Source organism: Botrytis porri, assembly GCF_014898465.1.
Source record: "Botrytis porri strain MUCL 3234 chromosome Unknown BPOR_008, whole genome shotgun sequence".
Lineage (NCBI taxonomy): Eukaryota > Fungi > Ascomycota > Leotiomycetes > Helotiales > Sclerotiniaceae > Botrytis > Botrytis porri.
In genome coordinates this window covers 1,956,304-1,975,965 of record NW_024066082.1, presented here as the reverse complement: position 1 = coordinate 1,975,965, position 19,662 = coordinate 1,956,304, and the positions used below count along the sequence as shown (strand labels likewise).

General features: G+C 37.0%; 4 protein-coding genes across 4 annotated transcripts; 1 reads left to right on the top strand and 3 right to left on the bottom strand.

The window, feature by feature from the left end:
* Positions 1–13,880: 13,880 nt before the first annotated feature.
* Positions 13,881–14,729, top strand: EAF01_006694 (uncharacterized protein; the record flags this gene model as incomplete). The annotated part of the gene is made up of 1 exon (XM_038914948.1): positions 13,881–14,729. The coding sequence occupies one exon, from the start codon at positions 13,881–13,883 to the stop codon at positions 14,727–14,729; it is 849 nt and encodes a 282-aa protein (XP_038769903.1).
* Positions 14,730–15,445: 716 nt separating this feature from the next.
* EAF01_006693 (uncharacterized protein) lies at positions 15,446–15,980 on the bottom strand (the record flags this gene model as incomplete). Its single annotated transcript, XM_038914947.1, has 2 exons — positions 15,446–15,743; positions 15,772–15,980. 2 exons carry the CDS (start codon positions 15,978–15,980, stop codon positions 15,446–15,448), a joined length of 507 nt encoding a protein of 168 aa, XP_038769902.1.
* Positions 15,981–16,695: 715 nt separating this feature from the next.
* Positions 16,696–17,271, bottom strand: EAF01_006692 (uncharacterized protein; the record flags this gene model as incomplete). Its single annotated transcript, XM_038914946.1, has 1 exon — positions 16,696–17,271. One exon carries the CDS (start codon positions 17,269–17,271, stop codon positions 16,696–16,698), a length of 576 nt encoding a protein of 191 aa, XP_038769901.1.
* Positions 17,272–17,955: 684 nt separating this feature from the next.
* On the bottom strand, positions 17,956–19,216 carry EAF01_006691 (uncharacterized protein; the record flags this gene model as incomplete). Its single annotated transcript, XM_038914945.1, has 3 exons — positions 19,146–19,216; positions 18,195–19,088; positions 17,956–18,137 (listed from the first exon to the last, which is right to left on the bottom strand). Exons 2-3 carry the CDS (start codon positions 18,889–18,891, stop codon positions 17,956–17,958), a joined length of 879 nt encoding a protein of 292 aa, XP_038769900.1. The 5' UTR covers positions 18,892–19,088; positions 19,146–19,216.
* Between the last annotated feature and the right edge of the window lie 446 nt (positions 19,217–19,662).

The following is a 19,662-nucleotide window of genomic DNA, read 5'->3' as shown; positions in this document are numbered from 1 at the left end:
GTTTGTAAGACATAATATACACTAAAAAGAATTAAATGCGAACAATATTGATGATGTAGGATACCTAGTTTAAAGTTCTTTATTAAGAGTGAAGGATAGTATACTTCCTTTACAAATATAAAAGCCAATGATATAGCACAAAATTGTAATCAAGGCAAAAAAGCCTATAATACCAAAACAGTATAAGAAATACAAATATATTTTTAAAGAATCAGGGATTTATAAGGCTTTACCAAAATATAAGCCATGAGATTATAAGATAATATTGAAGGAAGACAAAATGCCTGTGCATACCCCAATTTATTCAATATCAGTCGATAAATTGAAGACGCTTAGGGAATATATCGATGATAATTTGGCCAAGGGATGGATTAGGGAATTCACATTCCAAATAGCAAGCCCAACTATATGAGTACCCAAGAAAGATAGTACTAAGAGACTAGTTGTAGACTATAGAAAGCTTAACACACTTACAAAGAAAGATTGATATCCACTTTTATTAGCTACAGAATTAAGAGATCGATTAGGTGGAGCAACAATATTTACTAAGATGGATCTACGTAACGGGTACCACTTGATCAGAATAAAGGAAGACGAGGAATGGAAAACCACTTTTAAAACAAGATATAAGCTATACGAGTACCAAGTTATATCGTTCAAACTAATTAATGTATCAATTATTTTCATAAGACTTATGAACAATATACTATTATAATACTTGGATACCTATTGTATATATTACTTGAACAATATTCTAATATATTCAAACAATGAGATCCAATATATCAAAGATATCAGCAACATTCTTGAAAGTTTAGTCAAAACCAATTTACTATGTAAACCAAGTAAATGTGAATTTTATATTATGGAAACAGAGTTTTTAGGATTCACCATATCAAGTTAAAGGTTTAAGATAAGTAAAGATAAAGTTAAGGCAGTACTTGAATGGAAGTAGTTAAACATTATTAAGAAAGTATAATCCTTTTTGGGATTTGTCAACTTTTATTGAAGATTTATTAAGGGTTATTTAGGAATTATTACACCCTTGATTATGTTAACCAGAAAAGATTAAGGAAACTTCGAATGGACTGTCAAGGTGTAAGAGTCCTTCGAAACGCTCAAATAGGTGATGGTCGAGGAGCCAATACTGTTGACATTCGATTCTGATAAGTAAATTATAGTGGAAACGGACTCCTCAGATTTTGCTATAGGCGTAGTGTTGAGCTAATTAGATCAAAATAAGAAATAACAACTAATCGTATTCTACTCTTGAAAGCTATCACTAGTCAAATTGAACTACGAAATATATGATAAAGAATCACTAGTGATAATCGATGTATTTAGAAAATGGCGAGTATATTTGGAAGGATCAAAATACACAGTATAGATATATACGAATTATAAAAACTTGGTTTACTTTATTATAATGAAATAATTAAATAGATGATAGGTTAGATGGTTGGAGATTATGGCTAATTATAATTTTAAGATTTCATATGTCAAAGGATTAAAAAACACTAGAGTTAATGCTCTTAGCCGAAAACCAGAATATCAAGAAAATAAGTTGTATGAATTGTATGCTATATTCAAGAAAGAAGGTGAATCATTGGTTTACAATGTATTATAGCTTGCAATTACTCATATATTGGAAGACAATCATCTCAGGAGTCAAATTCGATCACATTACGATAAGGATGCTATAGCTATACGCATATGTAAGACAATAAAACCAGGATTCATGATAGAAAACGAGATTATATACTTCCACGGAAAAGTATATATTTCTAGTCGAATAATTAAGGAATTCGTAACGGAATAATACGGGTTGTTGGTATATGGATATCAGGGAATTACAAGAATATTCGTAAGATTATAGGAAATCAGTTACTTTTTACGAATAAGAATGATAGTTGAAAAAGTTGTTGGAAATTGTGATACCTGTATATGGAATAAGTCCTCTAGATATGTTCTATATGGTCAGCTTCAGACCCCAGACATACCTTCTCAGTTATAGAAGTCCATTATATGGGACTTTGTGGTCAAACTATTACTCTTGAAAGACCCTACTATAGGAGTTAAGTACGACGCAATACTCAATGTAGTAGACAGATTGATAAAATTTGTATACATAATATTATTCAAAGAAATATAAACTACTAAACAACTAAACAACTAACATATATATTCTTTAGGGTTATAATAAGCATATATGGAGTACCAGATGAGATAATCTCGGATAAAGACAAGCTTTTTATTTTGAAATTCTGGACTACCTTATTAGCACTTATGAATATTAGAAGAAATTTATCGACAGCCTTTCACCCACAAACCGATGGTCAGACAGAGAGAACCAATCAGACAATGGAAGCATATCTTAGATGCTACATAAATTATCAACAGAACAATTGAGTAGAGCTATTATCTATAGCACAATTCATATATAACATATCGGAAACGGAAACCATAAAGATTACACTAGCATACACTAACTTTGAGTTTAATTCTAAAGTATACCAAATATTGATATTACAGGAAATTAATGCCGAATTAGCAATAATACAAATCGAACAATTAAAGGATTTACAAGAGCAGCTTGCTCTCAATCTAAGATTCATATCATCCAGAACAGCAGCGTATTACAATACGAAACGTAGTATGGAATTTATACTTAAAGAGGGAAATAAAGTTTATTTACTATGATAAAACATTGAAATTAAAAGACCAAATAATAAACTTGATTATAAAAAACTAAAACCATTTAAGATTAATAAAATAATAGAAACAATTAATTATTAATTGAAATTATTAGATATAATAAATATTCACCCAGTATTTCATATATCCGTGCTCGAACTAGTACCACTAAAAACACCAAATACGCCATTAATGGAAATCAAATTAGTTAATCTGAACACTATATACAATATCGAGACAATACTAGATTATAAGTATATTAAAGGTATAATCAAATATTTAATTAAATGGTTAGATTATTCACACACCGAAAATTTATAGAAACCAAAAACAAATCTCAATTGCTCTGAGAAGTTAGAGGTGTTTCATTAGTAATATCCGGATTTGCTTAGAAAAAAGGAGAATCTATTAAAACTAGGATTGTGTTACAACAGACATCACATGACACATTCGCATGTCACGTGAGGGAGCCTTGGGGAGCTACGGGCTCCAGGAGCATACGGATCCCAGGGGCTCCAGAGGACGAAGGTCTATATAACAGAATGAGTTTCATTATAATACAGAGCTTCGTGCTCAAGAACAATCATTAGTTTCATTACTATAGTTACGAGAATTGCAACCAATTACAACCTTATTGAATTCCTACTTGAAGTCTAGTCTAAACCACCTCGAGAGATCTCTAGACACTTCCACGTGACCCTAGAGGCAGCTCCCGTAACAGATTGAAGGGTTCAAAGAAGAAGAGTTGAAAACAAAGGAACTATTGCTAGGGCCAGTAATAAAGACAGACATCAACTCCTTTTCCTTCTTTATATACTCTTTTTCTAATAATTCATCTAGTTTATTTAATGAGCAAACACCACGACGAAGCATTTCAGAATCTTGATTATAAAATGTCTTCTGTTTTTTGCGAATTTCTATATAATGATGGAAGACTTTTTGTTTTGTAAAAGCAACAGTTTCCTTTTTAACCTTAAAACAAGCTTCCTTTCGAGATAGAATATCCCAATCAAAAGAAGAAAGATCAATAATGTTCACAATAAAGGAGCAGGCCAGTGGAATGCATGTATTATTGACTATGTAGATTAATTGTACTAAGGTAAAATCTAACTACGAAGTGGAAGTGATATATGCACAGTAGCTTAGAGCACGTGCCACAACTTCCAACACTCCCCCAGAGAGCTTACTCTCTCAGCTTCAGTAGTTAGTTTCTTTAAAATTCCTTTTATACGCCCAATAACTGATTGCTTCGAAATTCGTTATTCCTTGATCGTAGGGTTATTGTTTTAATATGGTAGACCATCAAAATCCGATCGTATGCGAACAGACCTTAAGCTTATCTGTTATTCCACGTGATTTTCTTGAAATCATTAATTTTTTTTTTTTTTTTTTTTTTTTTTTGATAAATTCGACGTAAGATGAATCCAATGAATCTGATGAAATAGGTGAAATGGGTGGATTCAGTGATTTTGGTCGATTTGGTCAATTTGGTCGATTTAGTCGATTTTGGAGCACATACCACAACTTCCAATACTCTTCCAAAGAGCTTACTCTCTTTGAAACCCCAGCATGTTCTTGAATCTCTCAAATATCACCCTTGCGCATGGTTTTGTTAATCCATCTGCAGCCATATCACTTGTATTGACATAGCTGGTATTGACTAGATGTTTTTCTGTGAGATCTCGAATGAAGTGGTGACATATGTCAATATGCTTTGATCGCTCGTGTAGATGTGGGTTCTTGGTTAACGCTAGCGCTCCTTGGTTGTCTCCGAGCATTTGAACTCCGCTGTTGCTCCCGATATACTGTGGTCGCTCTAAGTCCCTCAAGAGTTGGGCTACCCATTGCCCTTGTTTGGTGAACATCGCCATGGAAATGTACTCAGCTTCTGTACTAGATGTAGCTACAGATGTCTGCTTCTTGCTTGCCCATGAGATTGGTCCACCATAGAACATTACTACCCCACCAGAGATGCTTTTTCGATCGGTTCTATCGCTTGCCCAGTCTGCGTCGGTGTATACTTTGATGGTGCGTTGTAGGAGGTCATATTCTTTGCAAATATCTGATTGAACTCCCCCAGGCCCAAAACGTAGTTTCTGTTTAATAGTTGACCTCAAATATCTCATAAGGTTTTTGAGTGCAACGCTGTGATGTTTGGCAGGGTTAGACATAGCTTGTGCTAATCTCCCGAGACCGAATGCGATGTCCGGTCTAGTGTAAACCATAGGGTGGATCGTACTGCCGATTGCTTGCTGGTATTCGTTTACATCAGTGAGCTCGTCGTCTGGGAGCGTTGGTCGTAGTTGGTTGTAATCCGAGATTGGTATCTTCCTTGGAGTGTGTTGACCATGGGAGATCCCGAATCGGGTAAGCATTGCATCCAGATACTCTTCTTGATCCATAGTTAACACTCTCTCTGATCTGTTACGAATGATGCGCACTCCTAAGATCTTACTAATCTCCCCCAGGTCTTTGGTGTTGAATCGAGCAGAAAGGTTGTGATAAAACCATTGAATATCTCGTTTTTGTGCAGCAGCAGTAACAATATCATCTACATACACTAGGAGAATTAGCTGGCGCGGGTGATTGGTGTATAAACACGGATCCGCAAGGCTTTGTACGAAACCCATCTTGGTTAACTCTCCTTTCAGAAGAAGGCTCCAATCTCTACCAGCTTGCTTTAGCCCATAAAGACTCCGAAGTGCATGTAGAACGCGGCCGCGACGAACATGAACACCTTGAGGGGGTGCTAAATAGATTTCTTCTTTCAAGTGTGATTCGGTGAACGCATTTTTGATATCGAAATGGGAACACTCGAGGTCCTCTCTTGCAACAATTGCAAGGAAAAGGCGAAGAGTATCGAGTCGAACAGTGGGGGCGAAGGTTTCGTTGTAATCTTTACCTAAAACTTGGCTGAACCCTCTAGCCACTAATCTGGCCTTGAATCGCTCTACCTTATTATCCTTCGTCTTAACAACAAATACCCATTTCGTTGAAACTAGATTGCTCCCTTGTGGTAAAATGAACTCTTCCCAAGTGCCATTCTTGACCAATGAGTCTACTTCTTCTTGAATTGCAGCTTGCCAGTCTTTCGCGTGCTTTTTGTCTGCCATTGCTTCTTTATATGTATTCGGTATCTTGATCCCGAGTATTTCCGTTGCTGGTAGAGCGGTCTCAGCTTCTGCTGGTGCATCTGCTAAAATAGTCAAGATCTTCGAAGCAATTTCATTATTCGTCTCCTGTTCGAATTGATGAATATTTGGAATGGCAATCATGGCGTGCTCAATTGATTCTGATCCTGGCTTATTTAAGGAAGCAAGTAAGGCCCGAATGATTTTGGAGTCTCTCTGTTCTTCTATATCGTCGTCATCGCTTCTCTTTCTCTTCCTAAGATTGTATCTCAAAGGTGGTGTGGAAGTAGATGCAGATGTAGATGCAGTAGGTGGTAAAGTTTCATTAGGTAGTGCAATATCAGGTAATACACTCTCAGGTAATGTACTCGAATTCGATGGTGTATGATCAAGTGGTAAAGTTATATCAGGTAAAGTAACATCACTTTCTTTGTTGTTTTCCCCTGCCGGTCTTGTTAAATCATCAGCCACTTGTCGGATATTTCCATATTCATCTTCATCAAAGCGTGGTATTTCAGTCTTTGTTCGTTTTGGTATTGGCAAGCGCACCTCTATCGAGTCTGTGATTATTTCATTTGGTGATATTGGTGGATCGACTGGAATAGACGATGATTCAGGGACATTCTTAGGTCTGCCGCGAGGCCTGCGATCAGGTTCTATATTCTTGGTACCTTGTGATCCAGCTACACAGTTTCTGAGTTTGAGATCCAGATCCCCTCCTTTGTAGCTTTCGTCGATTGTAACACGATAAGAGCGGTAAGTATAACCTAGCTCTGGTGAATAAACCTTTATATGCTTGGTGGTGTCTTTTGAGTATCCCAGGAATATCCCAACCCTTGCTGTGTCGCGAAGTTTATCATGCCTTTGTCCTTTTGGGATGGTTTTGGGGTTGATATAGGCGTAACATCGACTCCCCCAGACCTTGCATGTATCGATATCTGGTAATGTGCCTGTAAATGCTTCGAGTGGGCTTCGATCGATTCCATTTGCATCTGGGCCAATACTAGTGCGGTTTCGAATGTATACGTCGTGCTCGACAGCTTCGTCCCAAAATTCTAATGGTAAATGAGCTTCTTTCAACATTGCTCTCATGTCGGTTTCTGCGGTGCGTATATTGCGTTCAGCTGGACCATTTTGGTGAGACGATACAACCACTGTAACCTCTGATCGCACACCAGTCTTCCATTCCCGGACGGCTTGAAGAAGCTCTGGTGCATTGTCGGTTCTGGCAGCAATTACAGCTACTCCTGTAGCAAGTTCAATTTCTTGCTTCCAGGCTTTCAGTAAGGGTATTGCATCGCTCTTCTGTTTCAATAGGATGACCCAATTTACCCTTGTGGCGCTATCGATAATAAGGAGAAAGTATCTGTGCCCTCGAATGGTCCTTGGGAAAGGGCCAGCAACATCGAAATGGATCAATTCTAGCCTTTTGGATTTTCGTGCACTTAGTTGACTTGGGATTCTGTTAGTCATCTTTGTGAGAGCGCACACTTCACAGACATCAAGAGTTGAAGGGACCTTGATCGGTCTCTGGAGTGTAGTGACTTTGTGCAGATTCCTGATTTTGTCAGGGCCGAGATGATTGAAGCGTCTATGCCAGATAAGGTATCTTTCCTTCTCCGTCATGGTTAATTCTTCGACTTCCCCTTTTGTACCATCAATGATCTCTGCAGAGAGCGCAAAGAATGCAGAATCTTCGTATCCTGGTTTCACATGCGAGATGATATACATCCCATCTTTCATTGTTGCTTTGATGATCTTATTATTCTTATCGTTTTCTGGTGTGAAATACATCTTCTTGAGACTGAATGTACCCTTGAGTCCTGCCTCACAAATTCTCTTGGCTGAGAGCAGGTTGACCCCCAATCCAGGTACATATAGCACACCAGCTAATGATGTCCTTGTTCCATCCTTGCACACCATGTCCACTGTTCCTCGCTCATCCGAGTACATAGCTCCCCCACCAACCGTTATCCTTCGTCGCGGAGTACGAATTAGACTTCTGAATAGAGAACGTTGGTCAGACATGTGTGAAGTGGCGCCGGTATCAGCGTACCATTGCGATGGGGATGCCTTACTAATACTTTCTTTGGTGAGATGACAATGCTCAGAATCAGACTCACTATCGACGACACTTTCAGTAGCATCGGAGCTTGATTCGGCGATATGAGCCTTGTGCTCCCTGCGTTTTTTGTCTTTTCGCACTGGAGAGGTGGATTGTCTTCTCTTCTGTTTGTGCTTTGAATCGGATTTCAAGAGACGCTTGGCGCGACGGAGCTGGAAGCATTTTAGGACTGAGTGGCCAGGTTTGTCGCAGAGTTCGCAAGTGATGATGGATGTGTCGGTCTCCGAGCTTGTGCTAGCCTTACGCTGGCGATGAGGTGGGACATATTTCTTTCCTTTTGCAAGGTGTGCCGAGTCTCCAGAGGTCTGGATCTCTGCCTCTTTGACCTGTAGATGCTTGATCTTATCGTCAATGCTTAGAGTAGAACTGACGACACGGATCATATCAATGATGACTTTGTACTCATCAGGGAGAGACAAGGTCAGGCTTTGAAAGAGTGATTTATCTGTACACAAAGCACCGGCTGAAGCATCCGCAGATAAGAGCTTTCGTCGAAGATCCTTGAGCTTATCCCATGCACCTATAATAGTCATATCAGGGGTATCGTCGAAAGAGAAGGTCTTGATCTTGAGGAGGTACTCGTCTGCTGCGATATCATCGATTCTGGAGTATTTGACGGCTAGATAATCCCAAAGTTTCTTTGCTGTATCATATTCGTCCACTAAAGCCTCATCATCGTCAGATAATGAGCGACAGATGTAAGATAATGCACTAGCGTCGTCCTTAAGAAAGGTGGCCTTTTTGTCGATATTGAGTCGAATCTTTGTAGTGGTACTGCCGCTGCCGCTGGAGACTTGAAGTTCTTCGAAATCCTGGATTAAGTTGTCGGCTGCTGCAATCCGTGCATATTCATGCAATGTCTTTTCGCATGTATAGAACCAACCTTTTCCTCGAAGTTGAATTCTTATTTGACGAGTCCAGCGTTCGTGATTCTCTTGAGTGAGAGGAGGGATGCGCTTGGAGTAATCCTTGGATCCAGTGTCTTCGTTCATTTTGAAGGTTCTGCAAGTAGAAAGCTTGCGTCGATGACCTAGGCGTGATTGATGGTGGAATGAAAGAGTGGAAGAGGAACTGTTTAAGACTGCGCTGTCCCGATTGGGATGTACTAGTGTTTGAAGGGAGAAATTCTCTTCAAGGCGGGGTAATTAAGAATAGTGAATTTTGATTTGTAGATAATGATTTTTGAAGTGATATCGAACACTATGTAGCAGGTGATGCTCTTCAGCGTTAAGCTGGAATGAATGGTCTTTTCAGTAATAACTCGTAGTTTTCTTACTTGAGGAAAAGGCGCGATGTAAGTGGTTACTTCGCTGTCGCTGCTCAGCAATCTGTTTGCTGTGCGCACCTCGTATGTTGACGTCGCGTTGCGTAGGAGCTTCTCGTCGTCAACCTCTCCTTTGGCAACGTAAGCTATTCAAAGAGCTTTCGGCCTTAGTCTTACTGCAGAGCTACCGGGCTCATAACCTGTTCACAATAAAGGAGCAGGCCAGTGGAATGCATGTATTATTGACTATGTAGATTAATTGTACTAAGGTAAAATCTAACTACGAAGTGGAAGTGATATATGCACAGTAGCTTAGAGCACGTGCCACAACTTCCAACAAATAACATTATATTTTATAGAACCAAAGCGAATATACTTTTCATAATATTTGGATTCAGGAAATATATGGTATTACAAATCATTCTTTTTATAACAAGAATAAGGCATTATAATATTTCCTTTATCTTTGATTTTTTAGTTTAGACAATGACAATTAAGTATTGAGTAAGAATTATTAGTAATAGATATAATAAAAGGAAATAAAGAATTATTATGATATGGCTATGTGGGGAATACATGATTATATAACGCTCGGGATAAGCACTAGGATAAGAAGGGGATAATGTTACGAACGATGTAATATAGACACGGGACTAGGGTATTAAGTCACATGGTTAGCTTAGTCTGCCTTAGTGGGATAGATTCTAAACCATGAAAGTATAAATAAATTAGTACTAAACCGTACTAATCACACTAAACAAAAAGGTCTATATAAGGAAATAGATTTCATTACAATATAGAGCTTTGTGCTTAAGAATAATCATTAGTTTTATTATTATAATTATAAGAATTACAATTAGTTATTAATCTTATTGAATTCCTATTTGAAGTTTAGTTTAAATCATCTCAAGAGATTTCTAAACATTTCCATGTGACCCTATGTTACGGGAGCTGCCTCTAGGGTCACGTGGAAGTGTCTAGAGATCTCTCGAGGTGGTTTAGACTAGACTTCAAGTAGGAATTCAATAAGGTTGTAACTGGTTGCAATTCTCGTAACTATAGTATGAAACTAATGATTGATCTTGAGCACGAAGCTCTACATTGTAATGAAACCCATTCCCTTATATAGATCTTCGTCCTACTTGGACAGCTGGGACAGCCGGGCGCTCCTGGAGCGCTGTCGTTCCTGAGCTGTCCATCACGGGACACTAATCCCGTGACTCTTGGTGTCCTAGCTTATTCTTTTGTCCTGGGGCTAATCCCCTGGGACATTACTAATCCTAGTGAAGCCTTCTTGCTTACTGTGTTCTGTCTTTCCTAGGACCTATTGTCCTGGGAACTATGTCCTATGTTTCTAGGGTATCCTATGACTAATACTATATACGTGCCTGAGGCTCTCCTGGGTGCCTAGCGTCCCCCGGTATACTGCAGCTGAATCACCGAGGCTTATAGTACCATTATAGCCTATACGTTGGTGATTCTACAGCCTGTTACTAATCCGTTGTAACACCCTAGAGGCAGCTCCCGTAACACTTCTTTACCTTAATTACAATTTTATATTATATTGTTGATTTCTATATTTATAAAGGAGGTATACTATTCTTCACTTTTAATAAAGGATTTTAAACTAGATATCCTATATCATCAATATTATTCGTATTCAACTCTTCTTAGTACATATTATATCTCACAAATGCCTTAAACATATTATTATAATTATTTTTATACTAATCAAATATCATTGTTTTTTATAATCAATCTATTTTAGAATTATATACCTTTAACCATAACATCCTTAAGATAATTTATTATTAATTTAATAATATAATATTAAGCTATATAATCTTTAAATATTAAATTATATTTATTTATACTAATTATATTTTTTAAGAAACATTTTTGTTAAATCCTACTAGCTATTTATTAATTAACTATAATTAATAAGAGTTTTATTTCCTTTAAAATAAAACTCTTAAGTACTTTATAACTTCTAATGTAATAAAATTTCCTATAATCCCTGAATCTATTATAACTTATTATATTTATTCGTTTATTTTGATTTTATAATATATTTATTCTGCTTATTCTATAGTATTCAATTGTAATATAATTTGCTTATTTTCGTTATTCTAAATGATCTTATCAGCAAATATTATACATCAAAACTCTTTCTCTTTTAAATAAACAGCGCTTGTCCTTAATTTAGCTTTGTTATTAAGTAAGTCCCTTTATAGAGTGTATCAGTAATTCCCTTGAATAACTTTCATTATCGTATTCATAACTGGTGATGGTAATATGGCTTAAGCCTGGACCTGGTATTCTTTCCCTATTCTTCTGTATAAAAATAAAACTTGATCCTTATTTCTTTCAGATATGTAATAATAAAATACTTCCCATAGCTCTCCTCTATCTAATCACTAGAAATAATCAGTATTAATTCTTTCTATAAATGATATATTTGTAATGATTCCAAACCATAGAATTCGATGCTGATCGATATACCGAACCTCATACGATTCGCCTTCTTCAACGTTTGTTACGCTGAGGTTTTTATTCATAGTCCCTTTATCTGTATTTCCAAATTTCCAAATATAATAATTCTATTAGTCAATTTCCTAAATAGATTATAATTCTTCTAATTGTAGGTCTTTGTTTACTCATAAAAGGCATTCAACCTCTTCTTCTTTGTCGAGCTCTCCTTTATAAGCTGATGGTAATGTGACTAGCCCTGTTACATTAACAACACACAATTGTAATGTGAAGATGATATTAAGTTAGTTCTTATCAAACTTATTCTTAAAGTTGCTCTTTTTACCCTTTGTTTTCTTACTTCAATATTTTGCTATTTAATACCCTGTTTTTCTACATTCGAAATATAAGTTATTTTCTCGTCTTTGTTTCCTTTTTGAATTATCATTTCTATTTGTATAATATATAGTATTTAATTTTATAGGATTTCTATATCTTTATGGATTATAATATAATCTATTCTCATTCTTGTAATAACATTCTTGCTTTTGATTTCCCTAAGGTTTATATAATCTTTAACTTTATTAATATTAATAAAAATAATCATTTAATTTAATAAAGTTCTAAATTAGATTATTTAAGTTTATATTCTTAACAAATCTTTTTAATTCTAATCTAATTTCTAATTTGAATCCTTTATAATAATAACTTATGATAATGATTTCGTTCTATTTAATTGTTTTTATATATTTTTGGAATTTTATAATATACTTCAATATTAATTCTATCTATTTGAAATTGAAGATCTTATTTTTTATTATCTCTAGTTTATTGAAGTTCTTAAAGATTCTATAAATCTTTATCTTAAATTCTTCAAAACTATTAAAGATTATTTGAGTAGGTTATATACAATTCTAATTATTATGCTCAAAATAGTTGTGTAGGTATGATTGAATTCATTTGTTTGTTTTACCTTTGAGGTATAATATGGTTCAAATACTTTTAGATTTCTTTTCAATAAACTTGTTTTGATTGAATCTAAAATAGATTTCGAGTTATAATAGAAAGGTATTGAATTCCTATTGATTTCCTTAATATTTATTTAGTAAGGTAATTTTAAGTGTTTCATTAATAATAATTTTCTTAAGAGTATTAATTATTTTAATATTATTGAAGTTATTTACTAGAGCTTATTAGTTTCTAGAAAAACTATTGGCTACTATACTAATGATTAATATTGAATTGGTACTTAAAACAGAAAGAATGCTCAAAGTGTTATAGAAGCTATCTTTAAGATCATATAAAAGTGTTTAAAGATTTCTTAAAGTAATTTAAATTAAATTTCAAATAGGAATTCAATAAGATTATAATTAATTACAATTCTTGTAATTATAATAATGAAATTAATAATTATTCTTGAGTATAAAGCTTTATATATAAAGAAACCCTATTCCTTATATAGACCTTTGTTCTCTGTTGTTCTATTAATTCTATTGTGTCCTATTAGATAGGAGCAGTGGGATCCAGTGGGAATCTCTAATCTCGTGACTTCCTGATCAGGTGACTCGGTATGTTGGATGCCGTCGTAACACTAAAATCAAATGAAAATGAAAATTAGACATGTAACAATATCAATCATTCTTTATTATATGATATTATTCTTATTTAAATCAAAGTTTAATTAACGAAGTTATTATGAATTGAAATATCAAAATTTAATATTTAGGTGTTTTTGATGAGGTATAGAAAAGTTATGTTTTAAAAGCTAGTTAAGAAATTGAGTTTATTGAAACGTTATTAATCCCACATGTTATGTTCATAATTTTCAATGCCTTCAATTTATCAATGCATCAGTATACTGATCCTAATATTTCGTTTTCCAAAAACTTTCATTCGATTTTCGTATTAAGCTTTTAGTAAATTTAGCCGATCAAATTTTAGTTTCGTGAACTAAGAACGAATGGCACACAACGTGACAGACCTAGTCATTGCTAGTTCAGTCCATATAGAAATCTCCACTTTTTGATTTCGTATATATAACTAGATCTTTCTCAAGACAATCATTTTGAAAATTGCATTCCAACACCGATTCCATAGTATCATCTTAAGGCCTACAATCCATTCATTAAAATCCTCTAATCAATACTACACAATCGCAATCTGTAGTTCTCGCAAGGTTATTGAACTAGATTGAAACATGCGCGACCAAACTCTCTTAGAAGCTGGATATGATGTAGCTAAATTTATTGCTCGTCAAAAGTACATGGAATTAAGGGGTGGAGAGCTCCAGGCAATATTGGATCAATGTACAGATCCAGCTGGCACTTTTGCCAAACGACATAATAAATGGTTGGAAAATAGTATAAGCATTTCTGAGAATTGGAAAGGCATGGTTAAGCTCCCAGAAAACCAGATTTCTAGCGGAGCATTCGTGGATGCGCATCGAAGCTCACCAGAAATGGCCAAAATGCTCAAGGAAAGTGCCGAGGCAGGAGTCGAGGTAGAGGCTGAGATTGATCAAGGTGATGATGTTTCTGATGGTCAATCGATTGAACAAGTGATAAGTGAAAATCTGTATGCAGAGTACGAGCGTAATCAGGAACATTTTCGTTTCATTTTGGAAGAAACACATCATCGCAAAGCTGCAAAAACCCAGCTTTGGCTCTGGGTGTCAAATGATATTGAACGTTTCAGGGCAGAATTGCGAAGGGACATTGCGAAAAATGGCGGCGACCCTGGTCGTGAAACCATGCTCGGATTCTTCGAAGAATGGTCGGCTTGGAATGACATGATCATCGGAAATGGTTGTAAATTGTTTCGAACAGCGCGTCATCCTGAGTGTTACTTGATCTTCTCGACTCTTCAGTTTGCAATCAAAGACATGGAACATCGCCTGAGCATCATTGGAGAAGCTCATTTATATGGCGAGGATGGCGACCGTGCGGCTGCGGATCAAGCATATCGGACCTACCCAAATCCTGAAGACCCTGCGGCTTCTGATATAGTATTTGCCCAGGAAATCGCGAGGCACTTGACGCTACCATAAATTCTGGATGAATAGCGAGGTGAGTTAGATCCTGCACCATCGGTTACATGCGTTCCCACGCACCTCTCTAACGTCTTACAGGGATAAAAAGGTGTCGAGGGCCGGAAATGAACCTTTTGGGAACTTTTCTGGCAGACAGCGAGACAGTGGAGCGGAGCAGTAAAGACTCGCCTCGAGGGTCCGAGTATCTCATTCAAAGTAAGAAGAGTCGTCGAGTACGTCAAATGATACACCAAGCCTTATGTAGCCTGTTCCGGATACTTCAGAATTAGAATTGTGGTATATGAAGCAAGTGGTTCGGGGGAATATAAATTCTTAACGATTTGACAGACAATTTTGTGGTCGCTAAACCCACGAGACGAATCTGAAGCGAGCAACGGGATCATCGGAGAGTCAAGTTTATGAAATTTTGAATCTGTTGAGATGATAACAAATGTAATTGTTAAGTACATAATAGCATCTATCTCCTAAAGTACAAATTACAATATGAAAATGTGATCATTTCATCCGAATCTGAGACCAAGATCGATTTGTAAGATACCAAAAACTATGTATCGAAAGATGGTTTTCATAACAGTATCGAAGATACACTCATAATCCCTTAGCAATAGTTTGTAGAATTATTTCAATCGTTGTCAATTTTAGTATTATTAGCTATGTGAGACTCAAATCAACTTAAGTTTCACAGTTCAATTGCGTATATCAACTCTGGGATTTCAATCTACATATTGAAGCTTATAGTCCGCTGGACCTCTTGAGTTCTTAGCAGATTTAATGGCTCTCTCCCAGGACTCTTTCAGCGTTTCGACTCTCTTCTTTATTTCTTGCAATGCTTCCTTTTTAAGTTTCACTTCCACTATCTCCAGTTCTATTTCTTCGATTTTGGTTTCCAGTCTTGCCTTCCTAATTGTCTTTTCATCCTGCTCTAGCCCCATCCCTTCATCTCTTCTTTCCTTGCTTTCCGAATCTATCTCATCAGTTTTTGGAGTACCCTTCACAATTTTTTTCCAAATCCTAAATCTGATGTCTCATGTTGAGATACTCCTGCTGGTGTATTTCTATCCAGTTTAGTATATTCTGATCACCTTCGCCTGCTACATGAGAATCTCCTGGACTCCTTTCCACAAGTTGTACCCATGTTTCCATCTTTTCTAGAAGTAAGCCTAATAAATCATTTGTTGCTTCGTTTCCTGCCGTAGGGGTATGAATGTCATTTTCTCCAAGCGTATCGTATATTTGTGCCTCCGGCATGTCTAGTGGTTGAGACACGAGTCAATGATAAAATCAAACGCTGAATTAGGAAGGGTCAATCGACAACACTGGAACGTAGATAACGAAAATATTGAAACAGTGAATCACTCAACCCAAGATTCGAGAAGTTTATCTTGCCAGGGCAGACTGAAATTTATTTCAATCATTCTTTTATAATTGTCGCATGGGATGGAAAGCAAACGAGGATATCCTTTGGGTTGAAGTTTGTACGAGATTGTAAACAGAATGTGTCTGTCATTCTTATTTGTAGATGGGTCATGCGGTGGTTTCAATGTATATAAAATAATACTTGCTGACCTGTAGTCACTCATATCTGTATGTCATTCCATGATTACACTCAAGGGGTCTCAAGCCCAGTCATACGACGAGCTCATGATACCTATCTTCGGTTTTCCAACCCCTGTTTGTATATTGTTCACGTTACGATTTCGTCTTCGTGTATAGCATCACTCAATCACAGTATATGGATAGTCTTTAGAATACTTTATGATGTTCAGGTATTCGTACCAATACCATGATGATTGACAATTTGATACTGTAACAAATCTCGCCACAAAGTGAGAATCCGTGGTAATCTACTTTTTTTATGCTCCCTTGCAAAGCGAAGTTTTCCTAATAATAGATTTAAGGCGTCAGGCTCCCAGAGCCAGCTTCACTAACGTCCCAATCCTCTTCATGTAATCAATCTAGCCAGCTAGCTTTCGCCTTCTGTCGCTTCTGTCGCTTCTGTCTCTTCTGTCTCTTCTATTTCTTGCTGAAGTAGTTGACTTTCCTCATCCGACTCATCCGACTCAGGAATTCTCGAATCTGCTAACTCAAATGCCGCAGCGTGCCATACCGCCTCCGCATCGTACCACGCTTTTTGGGCCTTTTTTAATGCCTCTTCGGCCTCGATAAATGACTTCTCTGCCTCTTGCAATGCCTCCTCAAGTAACACCTCTTCTGCTTTTAACATTGTCACCTTCTCCTCCCATTTCTCTCTCATGTTGCGGGCCGCTAACTCTATCGCCTCGATTTCTCCAATACTAATCGTTATGTTTTGACGTCCCACGCGCACAGCGAGCTTTTTCTTAAAATCCTCTAAGACATCTATATCTTCCTGCAGCTCGGCTCCAAGTTTCTCTTCCGATATGTTGATTTCAGGTATTTGCTTGGATAAACTAAGTACTGAGTCCCTGAAGATTGGTAGGCATATGAGAGAATTATGCACTTCCAGTTGGACTTGCTCGAGTACCGACCTAAAATACATCTCTTCCATGGTGAGCTGCATGATTAGATGAATTAGATTTGACTATACGATGATTTGGGTCGATTTCAGTGAATGAGGATCAGAGGCTCGAGAGTTAAGAGTTTTGTTGTGCGACGATGGTTGGCAGTAATATTTGCTGATGCTGGAAGAAGGAAAATAGGAGAGAAATAGTCCCGGATCGCTGTATTTATATGAGATGTTTTTTTGAAGACGTAGTAAACAAGAGAGTGATCCTTCATTAACGAAATAAATTCAAAAGAAAACGGGTAAGTAGCAATGGGTTTGCAGGCCGTCAAATTAGCGATTTCCCTTTTAGGGCCAACAATACCTTGCTATTCTTGCCCGTAGTTCCTTCTTCCTCTCCTGCAGGAAGTAAAAATGGGTTTGGCTGGAAGATTGAGTAGTTGCCAGTGGCTGAACCATATTTGGGTGATATAAACCAAAAGTTTCATGTCTGAGTTTGTTTTGTGTCTCCAGCTTCTCTTAATGGCAATCACTAATTCTCGACAGGAAATGAGAGTTCGTTCGATCATCTTCGGCACTCATCATGGGTTCTTATTTCGATGTTTGTGGAAAATTTCGCTCAATCCTCATGCTATGTGCTTGTTTCAATGTCAAAAAGGTATGAGAAATTTCTATTTGTGATCAATTTACTTCATCATGGCGATATTGGAAATAAGTCGCTTGGAAAAAAAGCTTCGACACTCACGAAGTTCTCAACGTCCACTTAAGTAAATCCTTCTCAAGAACATCCTCCTTTCTCTGAAGTAACTCGTCAATATCCCATCTAGCATCCAGAAACCTTCCATTCATCCATTTCAAATCTTTGATGTTTTTACTCAACCATACACAAAAGCCACCACAAAGATCCACGCTATCAACCAAATCTATAACTTTCATCAGTACTCCCGCAACCTCAAAAGTTGGATAGATGAGAAACTTACAAGGCAAGAAAACTTCGGGTGTATTTCCAGCAGCCATCGGCGTTGCAACGGCCCCCGGATGGACAGTAACAGCAAGCAATCCTTCCTCTCCAAATTGAGAACCTATCATCTCTAAAAATCTACTCTGCGCAAATTTACTCACACAATACCCTGTGTTGGCAATGGGACCATCCGTTAAAGTCGCAGCCAACGATCCAATCTGTATGAAACCCTTTGCTCCATTCTCACTCTCCAGCAGCAGAGGTATCAAATAATGCGCACAATTGTAAGTTCCGATCATGTTTATGTCGAAATTTCCTCGAAACCATGACGGGTCACCTTCAGTAACCTTTAGAGTCACGGGGCCGGCATATCCAGAATTGGGAACACAGACATCGAGGCGGCCGAAAGTTTCTTTGATATAATTTGCAAGGTCTGAAATATTGCTGGATGATGCGATATCACACGAAAATATCTCGATTCGTGTTTCCGGGGCGATTTCCCGAATTTTCTCAGCAACGCGAGTAAGTTCGGAGGTGCTGCGGGATGCTAGAATAATACCAGAGGCTCCTGCTTGTGCAAATGAATAAGCGATGTGCTCGCCTATACCAGAGCTAGCCCCTATTATGCAGACGACAAAAGGACTAGGGAGTAGGTTATTGGCTGGAGTGGTGGCAGGCGTGAGTATTTTGTGTCGTGTAGCTGTGATGGTGTTCATCGTTTCGTTTATTTTTAGGACTGATTATGAGGAGTTCTGTTCGATCAATATCATGAGACAAGTTACGGACTTTATATGATCTGGAAATCTAGATTCCATATCTCTGGCATGTCACGACGGTCAGTAGCTGAGCTTTCGACTCATAATGCGCAGGTGGGGATGGGACATTTGATTGGCTGTCCAGCAGTGGGGGTTTTCTGCCCGGTGAGTCAGTAGTGCTTTGGGGTTATCCCCACCCTTCAATAAGTCTTTACCGTCAAAGATTAGTGCTATGGCATGAATGATAATTCCATTGCAGGGTTGTTGATCAGTTCATGGCATGGCATGGCATGTACATGGTTGAATGATGAGAATGTAATGATTCTTAGCTGCATCGATCGGACGAAAAGCCACCAGTGGGTGCACAGACTCACAGGATAACGTGACATAAAAGCGCAATTTCACACTCAAATTTATCAGTTTCAAAATTCAAATGAAATTGGAAATAAAATTTAATATCAATCAAAATTATAAATTGTATTTTTTAAATATTAAAGAATAATTTTTTCAAGTTTTATTATATATAAAAAAGAAATCTGAACTCAAAAAACAAATAGTATACTTTCCTATTAAATTTTTTAATAGGAAATTATATATTCGTTTATAAGAATATTAATATTGATTTTTTCAATTCAATTCTAATACAATATAGAATCTTTATATTTGAGATTCATATGTTCAGTTTTCAAAGAGATTAATCGAAATTCTGAATTTCAATCGAATTTTCAAAAT